The sequence below is a fragment of the Manis pentadactyla genome, chromosome 10, assembly GCF_030020395.1.
Source record: "Manis pentadactyla isolate mManPen7 chromosome 10, mManPen7.hap1, whole genome shotgun sequence".
Classification (NCBI taxonomy): domain Eukaryota; kingdom Metazoa; phylum Chordata; class Mammalia; order Pholidota; family Manidae; genus Manis; species Manis pentadactyla.
In genome coordinates this window covers 24,902,332-24,919,891 of record NC_080028.1, presented here as the reverse complement: position 1 = coordinate 24,919,891, position 17,560 = coordinate 24,902,332, and the positions used below count along the sequence as shown (strand labels likewise).

The following is a 17,560-nucleotide window of genomic DNA, read 5'->3' as shown; positions in this document are numbered from 1 at the left end:
GTGCTGAGCTGGCTCCATGACTCTCCTGACACAATAAAGTCAAAGTTGGTCATTTATAATTGTAAGTAATTGTAAAGGTCCAACAACAGGAGATTAAACAAATGAAACATGCGTATGATAGAAAATTATGCAGCCACTTAAAATGATACTTTGGAAGAATCCAAATTAGGAACATAGGAAAACGTTCATATTTTTTAAAATTACATATATGCAGAGGAAAAAGGCTAACAGGAAATGTGTCAGAAAGGCCAAAGTCCAATTTGATTGAAAAAGATAACACACATGTATTGTACAAGCAGAGACAATAGCTGGGCAGACACATGGGACACAGATATCAGTAGGTACCTCTGGGGAGGAGATCTGGGTGGGAGGGATCATTACTTCTGAAGTTTTCAACTATATATACATATTCCTTTTTGAACTAAAGAAACTAGTAATTTTTTTTTTCTGGGTGGAAGAATTAATGGAAAGTTTTAAGAATCTTTTTCTTGTTTTTTTTTTTTATTTCTAAACCGTTATGTATGTATTACAGAAAAAAATCATCAGAAAGAAAAATGGTAAAATTGCTCCTCCTCTCCATTCCTTTCCTGAACAATGTAGTTCTAAAGCTCTGGTTGGCCTAGAGTGGGGTGGCCAAGCTCAAGCTGGGTGAGAAGGACATGGGTTGGGGCGCATGGCAGAGGTAATAGGGGTCCAGGATGGGTGAAGGGGGCTTCCTTGTATGTCAAAGCCTGAGAAGAGTGGAGCGGGCTCCCTGCATTGGGACGACCCAGGCAGGGCATCTTAGATGGGATGAGGAGGGCAACCCAGGGGAGAGGCGGCCTGGTCAGCCCCCAAAACCACCCATGGGGGGAGGCGTGGGCAGCAGAGATGGGAAATGGCTGACACACAGCAGTTGGGCAAGTGAGGAAGTAGAGATAGTGGAAGCCAGGGTTTCAGTGTGGGAAAAGGGAGTTGCAAATGGAAAGGAAGAACACTTGAGTGAATTCATGGGGGTTGGACTGCAATCGGAGGGCTTGGTGCACACTCATGGTTTTCAATATACATATGTAGAAATGTGCTGAAATGAGCATAGATCTAAACGTGTATCTATATGAATATGTAATATGTATAAGCAAATATAGACTTTGTCTGAGTCAGCTTGGGCTGCTATAATGAAATACCACAGACTGGCTGGCTCAAACAACAGGCATTTACTTCTCATAGTTCCAGAAACTTGGAAGTCCAAGATCAAGTTATGGCAGTTTTGATTCCTGATGAGGGCCCTCCTCCTGGCTTGCAGATGGTCACCTTTGCACTCTGTGTTCACTTGGCTTTTCCTTGGTGCACATGTAGAGAGAGAGAGACCTCTCTCTTCCTCTTCTTATAAGACCACTAATACCATCATGGGGGCTGTACCCTCATGACCTCATTTAAACCTAATCACCTCCCAAAGGCCCCATTTCCAAATACCATCACATTGTGGGGTAGGGCTTCAGCACAGAAATTTGGGGAAAACACAAACATTCAGTTCCTAACAGACATATATGTATGTGTATATATATATATAATGTATTACCTACTATACACACGTGCACTTATTCATACACAAAAGCTACATATATTCCCTGCCTCTGTCCACTGAGAGGGCCTGGGAGTGGTGATGCCCCAGGAACAAAGAACAAAACTAGCACCCAGATCTTGGCTTTTAAATACCATTTTCCACTAAAAAGGAACCCAGATTTCTTGCAAAAATGGCTCTATCCAGGTCTAGAGCAGGGAAAGTATAAGATGGGCCTGGAAAATCTTGTGTCAGGAAGGGGTTCTCGAAGAATGATGAGGACTGTCAAAAGGACACGAAAGACAGCTTGAATGAGTTCCCACTGGCTGAACAGGTGACATGTCCTGGAAGTGAATAGTGATAATCACAGATGATAACACTCTGAATAAAATGGGAAGCCATGTGTCCATGCTGATATAATAAATGAATAAATTGAAAGTTTGATGAGGACTAGAGGCCCAGAGTACATCCTCCCAAAATACTTACTAATTACCAATGGGAAAAAATGTCTTTACAGTGAAGAAGCCTGGTTGACACCACCTTAGCTGAGTGAACAGAACAAAATCATGAGTCATGGGACAAACTGGAACTACACCCCTTCTGATAGGAAGCAATGAGAACAGTCACTTCCCTGACATTCCTGCCAAAGTGGAAAACCGGAACCCAATCATAAGGAAACACCGGAATGAGGGACATTAGACAAAGTCACTGGCCTATCATCTTTGAAAGTCCAAGATCATGAAAGTCAAGGAAAGACAGTAGAACTGTTCAGACAGAAGGGGACGGAAGAGATAACTAAAAAACAATGCGTAATTCTGAACAGGATCTTTTGGATACAAGGACAATTTGGGGACAACTGGTAAAACTTGAATGGGGCTTGAGGATTGAATATCAGTAAGAGACCTAATTAATGTCCTGATTTTGATGATTGCATTGTTGTTATGTTAGGAAAACATCCTTATTTTCAGGAACTATACACTAAAATATTTGTGGGTGATTTTGCATGTCAGATCAGCACTTATTCTCAAATGGCTCAGGAAAAATAGAATTCTTTGTATTGAACATCCAATTTTTCTCTTTGTAATCATTTCAAAATTAAAAAAACATTTTTAAACCAATACAATCTATTCACATATAGAATTAAATATCCCTAAAGATATAGCATGTGTGATTATATACTATGTATCTTATTTATGCACCAATAGTGTATAAACATACTGTCTATGGAAATATTCAGCTCTGGGGCTGGAAATAGACATAGACCTCACATGCTGAATGGGAGGCTGCAAAGCCCTGGAGTTCCATGAGCTTCTGGCAAGATGACCCATCTTGGAGGGGCTGAGGGACTGCAGCTGGAGGGTGGGCCCCTCCCAGTTGGGCCCCTCCCCCCCCATAACATCCAGCCACCCAATTCTGAGATCATGGCTTCCAAAATCCTAGAAAATTCAGAAGTCAAATTCAAATTTTCCAATATTTTGCCTTCAGAAATCACTGAAATCCCAGTAATTCCCCTACTTCAAGATTCCCTAAGGCATGTCATAGAGAGCTTGGAGACCCTGACAGTGGCGCCCACCACCACCCGAGGGTTCCGAGTCAGACAGGGAAGGGTTTGCCATCGGGTGTCAGCCGTCCCTCCACACCCTAGGTGCCTCCACGTGGGAGGTGAGGGGAGTGTGACTGCTCCTCCTGGGTCGTGGTGGGGACGGAGTGACATAATCACAAAACCCCCACGCCCTGTGCCTGGTAAATGACATGGTCAATGAACAGGAACTGTTTTTCTTTATCAGTTAAAAGTTGGTGTTTCCTTGTTTTGATTCTAGAAATGCGGTCACCGTTTTGATAAAAGTGAAAAGTACAGAAGCCAGTCTGGGGCCGGGCTGTGGGGTGCTCTGTTTTTAGCCAGGGTGGACTTTGGACCCCGGTAGGGTTTTATGAGCCCTGCTTAATGGTCCCAGACTTCCTTCTGGTTGGGGGTGAGGGCAGAATGGCTGGGTGAGGTAAAGGCCGGCATCAGAAAAGTGACGTGGAAGGGACGCCTTCAGAGGCAGCACTGTTCCCACGAGAGAGCATCACCTCTTTGCATTTTTCGGGTAGGAAGTTTGAGTAAAACCCATCCATTTTCAACAATATTATTGACCACCTGCTGTCTAGGAATGGCCGGTAAAGAAGGAAGACACGCGGCGCCAGCCGCCCAGGGCTCCCGTCCAGCGGGGAAGGGAAGGGGCCCACCGGCGATCTCACCCTCACACTCTGTGGCTCCCTCCCTCACTGCGTCTGTTGAGCAGCACACCCGGCACACGGTGAGGTCCTGGGGAGAACCAGGCGAGCCGGATGTGGCTGGGGCCGCAGGGACCTCGCCGTCTCCTACGGGAGACAGACAGCAAACAAACCCTTCCCAGTCCCTGGGATAAAGGGATCATAACCAAGCATTCCTTATGGAAAACAGTAAGGAGGGAAAGCATGTGGGCCTCACAGAGCTGACCTGGGAGAGCACCCTGAAGAGCGCCCTGAAGGAGGAAAGCCAGCATGGAAGGCAGCACCTGTGCATTGCTCAAGGGCGTGAACGGCAGGTTTGGGCCAGATGTTGGGGGAGCGGGGCAAGAGGTGGGCGCCGAGGCTGGGAAGCTGGGCTGGCTCCGGAACATCGAGGACCTTGCGGGCTTCACTGAGAAATCTGGACCTGACCCTGTGGGCAGTGGGGAACCACTGAAGGGTTCAAGCAGTGGAACAGGGAGACCTGATTTGTACTTTAGAAAGCTCACTCAGGCAGGACATGGAGGGTGGGGGCAAAACTGAGCCCCAGGGGACCATCTGGGAGGCTGCGCCAAGTGCTGTGGGGTAACATGACTGTGCCCTGAACCGTGGTAGTGGTGTGGAATAGAGTGAGGTGGGCAATTTGGGGGGTTATGTAGGAGGCAGGGTTGACACGACTTGGTGGTGCTGGTGAGAAAGAGGAGGATGGCTCTGGGGGACGTGTTGAGTTGGGGAGTTGGGGAGTACAGAAACGGCAGATTTGAAGCAAGAGCAAAACAGCGAGGGTGATTTTATATTTTGAGGTGCCCAAAGGATATCTGTGCAGAGATAAAGTGTAAATAATGGAAATAGGGGCCTGTGGCTTACAAACGAGGTAGGACCTCACTACATAGAGATGGTGACATGATGGGTAAGTCACGGAGGGCCTGTATGTAGGGGTGAAATGGAAACAGCACAGGACAAGAACACTCGGGTGTTCAAGAGATAGGGGATCCAGAGGAACGGAGACAAGGGAGCACCCAATGGGAGCGAAATGCTTGCGACTGAAGGCAGCGTCACGAGGGCATAAGACACGGCAGTTCAGGGAAGATACAGGCCACAGAGTATGCAGCAGAGAAGCAAACGGTCATTGGTGACCCCACTGAGAGAAGTTTCAGGTGAGGTTTGGGGAGCAGTACAGGTTTTAGTGGAGTCAGAAGTCCTGGGAAGGGAGAGCAGAGACTGTTTCATTAAGAAAAGTGGTGCTAAAGGGGAAGAGAAGGAGTGGAGAGTTGTGGAAAGGTAGGACCCAAAAAGCGGGTGTAGGATAGCAGCCGCATGGCCGTTGGTGGAGGCTGAAGGCTATGGGGACAGGGGCATGGATGGCTCGGCACTTGGTGCTGAGCAGCATGCTTTCAGAAGAGGTGGGCACAGCTAGGGGACCAGGAGGGACCGAGGGAAGAAGAGGAAGAGGAGGGGGCTATTGGGGGCACCCGCCTCATGAGTGGGGTCCCTGTCCTCTGTGGAGGGAGAGCTGAAGGGGAAGGAGCCCCAGGAGGCGGTGCTCTCCCACCACTTGCTGCAGGGGTCCCCAGGCCCCAGGTGGTGCAGTTTCATCAGCTGGGCCCTTGGGCCTGGGCACGGGCCAGGGGTCTGGGAGCAGAGGCTGCCAGTGAGCAGCTCCGCAGGGCCTGGGAAGAGCCGGCAGGGGAGGCCACATGCTCAGGGCTGTCAGCAGTGGGGTTACTCACTGCTGACTCAGACCCAGGTGCTCATTTGCATGTTATTCATTTCAAGTCAGATAGAACAGGGATACAGGAGCATCTCATCCCCTTTGCAAGCAGAACCTCCCCAGATCTTCCCAGTGCTCTGGCTACTGTGCCGAGTCTCTCCGACCTAGAAGTATTTCCACTTTACAGGGCCCCATTCAGTCATGCCCACATGGTGGCTGTGAACTTAAGCTGGAAAAAAAACACTCAGAAAGTTCATTTCCTCTCTGAGAACACTGAGGTAAGTTTTAATTTTAAGTTAAATACTCAGAGCACATCTCTTACCCCTGCGAAATAGTATATTTTCATTTGTCATGTCTCCTCCCACCAGAATGTTAGCCCCATGACGACTGGAATGTTGTTTTGCATCCCTGTGCCTAGAACAGCGCCTGACACATTGTAGGTGCTCAATAAACTCATGAAGTGACTACAGGCCCTGTTCCATGCACTTTCTGTAAACCTTACAACCCTAGGCATTCCTAGTTTAGGAAAAGGAGATTCTGGGAGGTTAAACATTTCCCCAGGTTGACCAGATTGCAGGGAAGGGGAAAGCCCCCAGTTTCCGGTTGGACTTCTCACATGCCACACAACAGCTCAGAAAAACTATTCGTTTATTAGGTGACCACTCCTATTAAACTGATTCTTGCTTACCCTGACTCTGACAGGCCAGTGCACTGATTTACACTCAGATATAAATAGCTGCCAAGTTGCTGAAATGCTCTGATCAGCTGGATAGCTCAGCCTGTCCGCAGTAGGACCTGTCTACTGAGGAAGCCAGACAAATATCCCTCCAGCTTGGCTAGGAGGCTAAACTGAGTCCTGGGGGAAATCACAAACCAGCAAATAGGATACCCAGAAGAGCCCCTCAGTCCACCGGTCAGGATCCCTGCCTCTAGCTGGACCAGTGACCCACTGCTGCCCACTCTCCAACTTGCCAGGAGAGCCAGCCACCAGCCTTCAGCCTCCTGAGTCCTTCCGTCCTTTCCTTTGAAGAAAAATATTTGTGGAATGACTGAATGGGCCTCCTCCATTCTACCGCCATGTATGGTTTTCACTGGCTCTCCTGGTGACTGTTTTTTATTGGCAAGAGAAAACCCTACATGGAGCAGGAGGTCACCTTGCAACAGGTCTGATCAAGGCATCCTGGGAAGGCCACATCTGTGAATCCAGGCCTGTTCTGTGTCCCTCCTCGTGTCACTGTGTGTGTGCATGTGGGATGTGTGTGTGTGTGTGTATGTCCTGCCTGTGGCCTCAATTTTTTTGGGGGGGTTGGTGGTTCCTGTCTTAACAGTTCTCTGTTCCCTGTAGCTTGGGGGCTGGGCTTCAACCACAAGGAACTGTGACAACGGAAGAGCAGTCAAAACCACTTTGCAGAGGAAACAGCCAGTGGAAGCTTGGCAGCATCTTTGCGTGTGATGTGGATGGTTGAAGAATCAGAGAAGAATCAGGCCTCTGAGAGTTTCTTCGGCAAATGGAATCCCTTAACTATTAGTGCAGACCAAGGCATGACTTCACTTTCTTTCTACTACTCAGTAGCTTATGTTTAAGCCAAACAGAAAATAAAAAGACTGCTCCCCAGGGCCTGATAGAGCAACCACCAATGAAACAGAGGCCTGCATGGCTGACGCTGCTGCCCATTAACTGCTTAGTCAAGCTAACAGCACGGCAGGGGAGTCATTCTGGCTGGCTGAGCAAGGAGAGAAATTTCAGAGGTAACCACCACAGATGGTAGCAGCTGCCATGGAGCCCTGTGCGGACACCGCCAGGGACTTCAGCATCTCAGAGCTCAGCAAGACTGCTGACAAGGACTCTGCCACGGCAGCTGCCCATCATACAGCCCAGGAAGCTCAGGAAGCCAGGGACGTTGTGGAAGTTTCCTTAATGAATAGCCTTCCATTCTCTCTGTCCACACACCTGTCAGCCCACGTCTCGTAAAGATCCAGGATGTCGGCTTTAGGTAACTGTCCCCACTGTGGTATGCCATTAGCGCGAAGGTGCAAATGAGCATTTGCAATCACAGTATTGACTGCTCCAGTCCTGGGTCCAAAGTAGCCCTTTCTAGGGCTCCAGGAGAGTCATCTACCTCTCAGGAACAAGGAGCAACTGAGTCACTAGAACGCAATTGCTCAATGCCTTAAGGCAGTGGTTACCAGTGTAGGCTCCAGGTCACACAAGCTTGCTGCTAGTTATTTTGACACTCTGAACCTCAGTTTCCTCCTCTGCTAAGCAGGGATAATACTCCCTATCTTATTGAGTGTTGGAACAACTACATTTGATATTGCATTCCAAGCATTTGGCATAGAGCACTGTACACTATAAATGATGAAAGAATGCTGTCATCCCCCATCTACAAAAACCCAGAAAGGAGCTGCTTGATGTCACCATGGACCTTGTGTGTCCTAGACATTTCTACATCTCATAGTCATACCTATTAGGAAAGTAACTCTCTAAGTAAGGCTGCAGATAATCTGTAATCTTAAGACTGTGAATTAAGAAAAGCTATTATGAAATGCTATATTAGACTTTATCAAGTGACTACAGAGATTCTTGGGTGTCCAAGGAATTCTGGGAGTCCATTCATCACTGAAAATCAGAAAGCATTGCTTTATTCCATAGCAACATCTTTCATTATTAGCTGGAACCCACTAATCAAACTCTTTTTCCATCTCTTTCAAGGAAGTAAAGACTTGGTGTTTTCCCTAAAACAACGTTCAGGAATACACTGGGATGGACACACATTTCATGCAATCACTTCCATTTTCTTAGTCACATCTTCAGACATCAAACAACAACGGGTAGGCAAAATAACAGTGGAGTCCCACAAGACTTTCAGAGAGGCAAATATGCTCTACTTTCTAGGGCAAGGAATGTGCTGATGTACTTGCAGATTTTTCTGTCACCTAAGTGTTCTAGTTATTTTGTTTGTACAGGGTGGGTGCCGATGACCAGTGGAGAAAACTGCGCCGCATACCAAGTTGACAGGAAGTAGAGGCTAAAAGGGCAAGATCAGGAAAGCCGAAGGCAAAGAGAGACCTGGTTCCCTCCCTCACCGGCTATGACCTCAGGAAAAGCACATGGCCTGAGCCTCAATCTCATCCATATCAAGGGGACAATGGTGCCTACATCATAGGACTGGGGTTCCTAGTTCAGAGGGGTTACCGTGCTATGAAAAGAAAGGGCTTTGTAAACACCAAAGCCCTATACAAGTGAGAAAACCCCCTCAACACACTGCTTCTGCCAGAGGGCTCTGCCCACTCTCCTACCGCCTGCTGTGCTGGAACACAGCAGCCCTGGTGTTCCCCTCATTCTGGTCTTTCTCGCTCCACTTCTGAGGGCTTCTGCTTTGTCCTCAGCATCCCTCCACATGTCCCTTTCCACACTAGGACCCACTTCCTGGCATTCCAGCTACTGTGGATAACCAGCTCCTCCCTCCCCAACCAGGGCTCGAGGAGTGGGCCACACATCACATACTGACAACTTCCCAGGAATAGACTTGAAATTGTTTTCCAAATTGATTACAGGGGCAAGGGAGGGTAAACAGTTGGAACACAGAGGAATTTTAGAGCAATGAAACAATTCTGTATGTACTATAATGATGGATAAGTGTCATTATATATTTGGCTCAAAGCCACAAAATGTATAAGAGTGAACCTTAATGTAAACTATGGGCTTTGGGCAATAATGATGTTTCAGTTTAGGTTCATCATTTCAACAAATGTACCCTCTGGTGGGGGATTTTGATAGTAAGGGAGGATTTTGACACATAGCCTTTGTGGGGACAGGGGGTATGTGGAAAACCTATACTGTCTGATCAAGTTTGCTGTGAAGCTGAAATTGCTCTAAAGATTAAATCCATCATAAAGAATTGTTTCTACACACACACACACACACACACACACACACACACACACAGTCTACTATTGAGATGGGTCCTGACCAATGTGAAAATTTAAGAAATCTAAGTCTTTATTTAACATCAAAGCTAACATCAAATGTTTATTTAAAAAAATAATGGCACCTGCTTTGAATGGGGTGACAATCTACAGAGAATTTAGGTCGACATGAAAGGATACAGTATCCCACAAAATGGAAATTCTACAACAGACCTCACAATAAACATTTCTAGTTTCTACTTTCAGAGCCACTAACTACTGACTAAACATTCTCAACACAGCACATTTTGCTGAAACATTTCTCTTAGGACAAATACAACAGACATGTTTCAAATAAATTAAAATTGCAATACATAATCATTCCTAAAACGATCAAAGTACTTTCCAACTGCTTATAAACAGAGAATTGTACTGGCTTTAGAAAATTATAGGTTAGTTCTGCGTTATATCTTCTGGGTTACCAAATTCTTGTTAACTCTACCATTTTTTAAAACTTCTTAACTACTTAATAGGCCAGTCTCATTCTTTTCAGTGATTTATCCTTGTAGACCAAATTTTTAGTTAGGCCACGTGCTAAAACAACTTCTTGAAACACTTTTCTCCAGATCAAGCCCTGAATTTGAAGTAATGACATTTCATCCTACCATTTCATTCCTCAAAATTACAGAAATATGCAAAATAGGTTGCTTAATCACATATGTTCATACTAGTAAGTATACTGAAATGGTTTTCCAAATCATTACAACTATGTTAGGTTCAATACAAAAATGTTACCATTTGATGCAAAATAATTTGATATTTAAAATCCAACTAAAAAGAACAAAAGCAATTGGTTGCCTTGAGGGAATCTAATTCCTGTCACTATTATTAGACCCATAATTAAACCTGATATGCTAGAAAAATGACAGGGCAATAAACACACAGTGGGAGAATATTTAAGTGAAAACAAGGTGAAAAAGCAGGAGAAGGGCTAAATTTACATGGATGCTAACTGACAGAGGGGGTAATACATCATGGGCTGACACAGAAAGGGGAGGAGTCTCAGCAGATTCAGTCCTTCAATAGAACACAGCAGTCACATAAGCAAAACCACTAACAGTATATGCTAGAAACTTGGGACCAATCCTATTCTCTGTCCAAAATCAGCAATTGAATATGTTTATTTACTGTTTCATTGTGGGTTTGAATTTTTTGGGGGGGAAGGGAGCTGTTTTGTTCTGGCTTGATCATACCCAAAATATAAGCTAGAACAAGCTTCAAAAGCCATTGTTAGGCTTTTGTCTTGTCCTCAGCAGACTAGCATTATCTTGGTGTTCATGAAAATAGTATGTCACAAAAAAATCCAGTGCCGGCAGGCAAGGTCCAGTACCTTAAATCACTCAGTAAACTCACTGAGGTAGCAGGTGCTGATCTACCCCACAACCAGTTTTCATCTTTAGGAATGCGCAAGATGCTTACTACTTATGAAAGGTGGGGAAAAGAATTTGCTGACTTAAATACAAATAAAATAACCAATTTCAGGATATGCCATAATTAGCTCACTAGTTTTAATTGTATATTTATAAAATTGTATTTAATCTCCTTATGCAGTGAGAAAAACATGCAATGGGAGGGTTTATTCTTTAAGAAAATAATAATATACTACAGAGAATAAAAGTCTCCTTGGAGTATGTCATATTATTAAAAAGCTTCATGAACTTTAAACAAGACTCTGAAATAAATATGCCATGTAGGTTGAACATATCCAAGTGAAAACAACGTTATTTGATATCTAATGAGAATCACTGGAAATACGAATTCTTTGAGAAGAATTTTCCAGCCAGTTTCCAGCAGCTTCTGTAACAGCTCTAGACTGGAGGGAGTGGAGTGTGCCACGCTGCATTTCCTTCACTTCCCTCACTGGAGAGGAGACACACTGATCGTAGGTCTGGGAAGTGTCAAAGCAAACTTGCTAGGCTGAGTGACAGAGTGGAACGCAGCGGCATGAGAAGGAGGCCATGTCTTCTTGGACCCTCCTGGAGTCCTTAACCTCAAGGGCTAGAAACGTCACTCATTCTCTCTACACTAGCAGCAGCATCTTCAAGCACCTGAACCCCTGGCATGTCCAAAGTGTCTCAGAGAGATTCACAGAAATCAAGGGGAGCCCACCAGGACCCAGCTGGATACAGGGGTGTAGGTTACACCCAGCCCTCAGCTCACGCAGAGACCGATGCCCACAGAAAAGGGGAAAGCTGGCAATTAAAATATAAAAGTAAAAGAAAACACACCATCTTTCTCCTTCCTTTCCCTGGATCTGGAACATGTTTTCTCCCCTGGATTTGAAGGGTCACAGTGCCTTTACAGCCAACTTGGGAGAACAAAGGAGAGCCTGACAGTGGAGGGGACACAGTCATGACATGGGGGTGGGACTAGGAACTACCTCGTCTCTGAATCTAAAACACTTTTATCGCCCAAGACTTCATGAAATGATGATTATTGTTTTAAAAAGCTCAAATCTGGTATTTGATAGTGGTGATGGTTGCCTAAGTTTGTGAATTTACTGACAACCACTGAACTATATAGTTACCAAAAAGAAAGCTTGAATTGCATGGGTCTCACACTGGACGGGTGGCTAATGCTGGCCTACTCCATTCTCTCCAACCATGGCACACTGTCACATTTTTTCAGGATATTTCCCTAAGAGCAGCTGCCTGCAAAATATTGCACTTAATTTAAATCCAGGCAGCTTAATGCTGTCTGGAAGAAAACGTACACTTAACATGCATCTTTACGCCTTCAGATAACAGAGGGGGTGGCAGGAGGAGGGGCTCAAGTGGATTTCCATTAAAGTCTTCTATATTTTTGTTTTTGTTAACTGCACAGAAAAATAGATTTAAAGGGAAGTATCATCTGGGCTGAAGACAGTGAATGGCATTCCCCTAAACTGGCCAAAGATGTTAACTTTTGAATGCTTCCACTTCAGTGGAAGTGTGTCCGCTCTGTTACCTTAGAATTTATACTCAGTAAGATCCTAAGAGACAGATAACAACCTTGGTTTCAACACTGGATCTGATTTACTTTATCCTGCAGATCTTTCAGGGTCCTAAGAGGATGCTGTCAGTCCTCATCCGGGTGAAGTGCTCCCAGTGATGCAGTGGCCTTCAGTGAGATCCCGTCACAGCCGCCTCTGCCTCCAGGGCTCCTACCTCATGCACTTCAGTTTTATAAACTATGACTTTGTTGTCCATGAAAAAAAAAGAAAAAAACCAGCAACAGGAGCATCATTTGTTTTCATTTGCCAAGTGCTCTGCAATCCCGCACAGACCAGGAAACAAAGTGAACCCCATCTTCAAAGGGGCTTTATCACAATTCAGTTTTGCCCAAACACAAACCTCCAGAGAGGTGCTTATAGGCCCTCAAACTAATGGTAAAGCCATAGTTGATGAGGGATTTAGAAGCATTTCTACATGCTTTGAAGGCAGGGCACTCATAGCCACTTAAGATGAAATCAAGTGTGCAGGTCCCTGGGTATAAGGTGGCAAAAATCAGGTTCAAAAATCCTCGTGTCTTACCATTTAAAGTGCAACAGAACATATAAGTTAGGCTTTTGATAGATAAACAGGTGTGTTGTAAGGTTTCCATGTTATGGAGGGTCACACACAATTGATCACTGTGGACACTGAATACATACAGGACCTACGGTCGTCTGTGGACAAGCGGGTGGATTACGTGGGATTTACTGTCCTTCCACAGGCCATGAGTGCTCAGCAAGGCCAACACCTGGGCTTCCTTCCTTCCCAAAGTCGAGGCACATCCTTGCTGCACACAGGACTTGGAAACACAACTGCTAGTGACAATGAAGCTCACTTTTGAGAGAGACCTAACAGAGACTTAAAATCTCATTTCTTCTGGATTACTAATTATGCCAAGTGCTCAATAACTAGAGGTTTACCATGCTTGGCATGTCAGGTGGGCAGGAGCTCTGGTCTGATTAAGGCAGTGAGCAGCAAGGGGACAGCTCTGAAACAGATTTATGTTATCCAAGTACAGGGACTGAGCTGGCAACTGTGACCAGGGTAAGAGTCCCGTGGTTATTTACAGTGCACAGCCCCAGGCCGCCCTGTCACCTTTAGTCAGCAAAACTGTCCATTTCAAAATTTGGTAGTATGCGCAAAGTTTTCTTTAAAATGAAAACGTGAAAGAACTTGAAGACAGGAACCAGAGGCTTCATCCTGGTATGATGACCCTTTCTATGGCACACAGAATATGGTCCCAGTTTTTACAAAATATTGCAAGAAGAGTCACAGCAAAGAAGGTGCCGAGAAGGTGGAAGCGGCTCTTCATCACGGGCGAGACAAACTTGGCGATGGTGGACACGCACACTAAGACCACAGTCATGAAGGCCAGGATCACGTTTATGCACTTCCCCAGGAGGACTTTGGCATTCACAGCATCCGTCTGCAGAGCCTGCTGCTCTTGCTGGTGGAGCTCCAGCTTAGAAATGCGAGTCTGGCAGGATTCCAAGGCTTCCTGTGGGCAAGAGGGAGAGCGAGGATCAAAGGCTGTTGAGACCGTGGGCAATATGTGGGCACATGCTGGGCATGCACAAAAGCCTCCCAGCCCAGAGGGCTTCACGCCTGGGCAGCTTTGAACAGCCAAACTGACAATGATGCTGGCGGTGATGACAGACAAAGAAGTAAAACCAGAATGCCAAGGCTCATTTTATCCTGTTACTCATACACAAAACGCGCATGTGCACACAATCGTAGGCTACCACAGATGAGGAATTACAACTGAGATTCTTGGCTCCATGTATATTTGAAATAAAGTGCATAAAGTATGGGCATCTTTTGGTACCATCAGGGACAAACCAGAACTGGGGTGAGGTTCCATTTTGTGACAGTTGACTATCTGCAGCCACGGAGGAGGTGGTGTCTTCAATGGCTAGTCCTTATTTCCGTTGTGCAGAGTCCCTGTGCCTCCATTTACAGACTACAGAGGATGGAAGGAGAAGGGATGGGGACAGAACTGACCATGGGGCAGCTCTGCTTTGTCTGCTCTTTGAAAGCTGTGTCACTCAGGACACTATCCAAGGCTACGCGTTCTCCCTTGACCTCCTTCTTCCCAGGCTTCAGTTAAGACACAGATGACTCCAAGTGTACCTGGGGCCCGGCCATCTCTTCTGAGGCTGTCTCAGACATCTACATGTCTCCCTGACATCTCCATCTGAGCTTCCTTAAAAGCACTCAAATGCAACACGTCCGAATGTGGATTCACGTACTGCACCCTCCTGTGCTCTGCCACTAGCCCTGCTTCCCTTCTGGTGTTCCTTCTCAGAAAAGAGCACCCTATCCACCTGGCTCCTCAGGTGAGAAGCCCGCGACGCAGTCCCTGGCAGCCCTCTCCTCCAGCTGGCATGCTGCCCCCTCCATGCAGCCCATGGCATCTGTCTTGTCTGGTCCACTTCTCCACTCCCGCAGTCGCCTCCCAAACCTAAGCCACCAGGATCTCTCACCTGCAGTAACTCTACACTAACTTCTCCACACACCCTCTCATTCCTCAACCCCATGATCCATATTCCATACAGCAGCCCACATCTACATCACTCCTCTTTGCAAAGCCTTTCAAATCTTTAACAGTGGCCCACACCCAGCCACTCTCTCCTGCCTTAATGCCAGCTCCCTGACTCCCACACCATGTTCTGACCATACTGGCTTTTTCAAGTCCTGAAAAGGAACATGTTCCGGGCCTTTGCACATGCAGTGTACTGTGTCTACAATGTCTACCTCCCCACGCCCTCCCTTCTCCACCTGTGGATCTCCCATTCACCTTTCAGGTCCTGGGGGAAGCCTGCTAGGACACACCAGACTAGGTCAGGTCTCCCTCTAGCCCTCCCCTGGAAAGAGGCCAGCTGCATGAGGAGGGGCCCTAGGCCCAGCTGGCTGCTGTCCCCAGCACAGAGCCCGCACACCGCAGGAGAAGAGACTGGGTGCCAGCAACCAAATGGGAGGCTTGCGAGAGAAAAACCCTCCACTTCTTGGGAGAAAAGGGCCTACCAGGAGGCAACAGAGTGAGTCCCTTTGAATTCACTGGCCTGCTGTCTGACTCCGTTGCCACTGCGTGTTTGGTCAATTAAAGTAGTCGTCTTTTCAGGTTTAAACAAGCATAATGGCTCCAATATTGACTTTCCTTTCTTCTGATGAATACATTCTATGGACCAAGGAGCAGGGTTCTCAGCTACTATAGTTACTCTCATCTCATAGGCTACCAATGAAAAAGGTAAAACTTTTCCAGATCTTCACATTCTATGAAGTGCTGGTTTCTGTGATCACAGGCATGTGCCTGAGAAATCATGCATTCCTATCAACTCCTCGAGCCTGTGTCCTCCATTTTAGGCAGGGTGTGTAGAAGGTGATAGAACAAGACAAAGGATCAACATTTTAAGCCAATTCTTCAACTTTGACTGGGTAGGTGAATCACATATATAAACAGATGCAGCCTAGAGTTGCCTTAGACTGCTACCCATTTTTTTGCCAAAAGAAAAATCCAAGATAATTAAGTAGTGAATTGCAAGGAATTTTAGTCACAACATCCACCGAGAGAGATTCAGAGGCACAATCCTTAATACTTTCTTAGGTCCAGTACTTAGCCTACTGGAGATAAGAACACAGGAGAGGATTATCTTCCAGCCTTTTTAATCAGAAATTCAGAGTTAAAAAAGCACACACACAAAACTCAATTGCTTAAGACAGCAAGACTTTTGCATTCAAGTGCAATAGCCACCTGCAGGCAACAGCCACTCTCTCTGAACTAGCCCTTCCCATCGTGGAGGCCTGCCTGTAAGAACAAAAGCAGCAAGAAATAAAGATGAAGTTGAGCAGCCCCTGAGGAACATGGCTATGCACCAATGTGATGAAAAGAATGGCCACAGCTATTTTCTGACTGCCCGTTACGTGTCAGGCAACCACTTAAGGATTTTACATGAATTATCCCATTTAATCCTCTTAACCACCTCTTGAGGCAGAGCTCATTAATATTTCTACCTTATAGATGACGAAACTGACGCACAGAGAGCTAACGAGCCTGAGGTCACACAGGAAGTGGCAGAGTCAGCCTCTGTCATTAAAGGGAAGACCCTCCAGACCCTCACGCGGATGTCCTCTGCACTTCCGAGCCAGAGATGAAGGCAGCAAATGTTGAAATGGAACTCGGCTGAACTTTTAAGCTCCTCTTGTGAAGTTCCTCCCTTTATCTTACCCATGTCAGATGTTAACTAAACTTACTGTGGTGATCACTTCACCATATATACCTCTTTCAAATCAGTGTGCTATACACCTTAGACTAATACAAAGTTATATGTCAATTAAAGCCAAAAACAACACTCAGGAAGCCCAGGGCTGTTTCACCTCAGTGCTAGCATCACATTAATGCTGGAACATATGTTTGTTTTTACTGATCCAATAACTCCCTTCCTTCCATTCACCCAGCTCATACCCATCCCTTCAAGGCCCACCCTCTCCAGGACATTCATTCACATTAATCCCTCAAGGACTACTGGCGAACCTTTGTTCAAGTCACTTAACCTCTGTGCCATCGCCTCTGTATCTGAGAAATGGGGAGGGAGAATGGTTGGGAACTAATTTAAGGGGTTGTTGTTAGGAGCAGATGGGGAAAGAAAGAGACATGTAAAGTGCTTTACTATTGCTTGGCTCATGGTATACACTCAAGTGCTTGAAATTCTTACAAATATCAAAGCTATTATTTTACAGATGAGCAAACAGACTGAAGGTTTGATCAGGGTCACACAGCTGGCAAATGGCAGGCCTGGGACTGAAATCCAATGTTTGACCACCGAATGACCAACTGTTCACCCAGTTCACAGCTTGCTGGGCACCACACATCTGAATGTCTGGGGCTTTCACAGTCCACATCATATAATTCGGCCCTTGTTCGTGTTGTTTTGAGCTGCTTAGCAGCTGAGCTACTCTTGACTCCCCACCCAGGGAGTAAACTTCCTGAAGGCAAGGTTTGCCCCATGTTTTAAATTTTTAAAAAATTCTGGTGATGATGGAGAGGGGAGGGTGTATAGGTGATGGCTGTGGGTAGGTAATAAATATTTTTTAACTACTTTAGGCAGAAAATACAGA

The 17,560-nt window shown here is 46.0% G+C and overlaps 1 protein-coding gene across 18 annotated transcripts in view; it reads right to left on the bottom strand.

Annotated features, from left to right (window-relative positions):
* Positions 1–12,497: 12,497 nt before the first annotated feature.
* Positions 12,498–17,560, bottom strand: part of TMCC3 (transmembrane and coiled-coil domain family 3) — a 271,029-nt gene continuing 265,966 nt past the window's right edge. For all 18 annotated transcript variants that reach the window (XM_036891128.2, XM_057486505.1, XM_036891135.2 and 15 more), the window contains one exon: positions 12,498–13,943. In XM_036891128.2, coding sequence (XP_036747023.2) covers positions 13,641–13,943 — 303 coding nt within the window. In that variant the 3' untranslated portion in view covers positions 12,498–13,640. The remainder of the gene's footprint in view (positions 13,944–17,560) is intronic.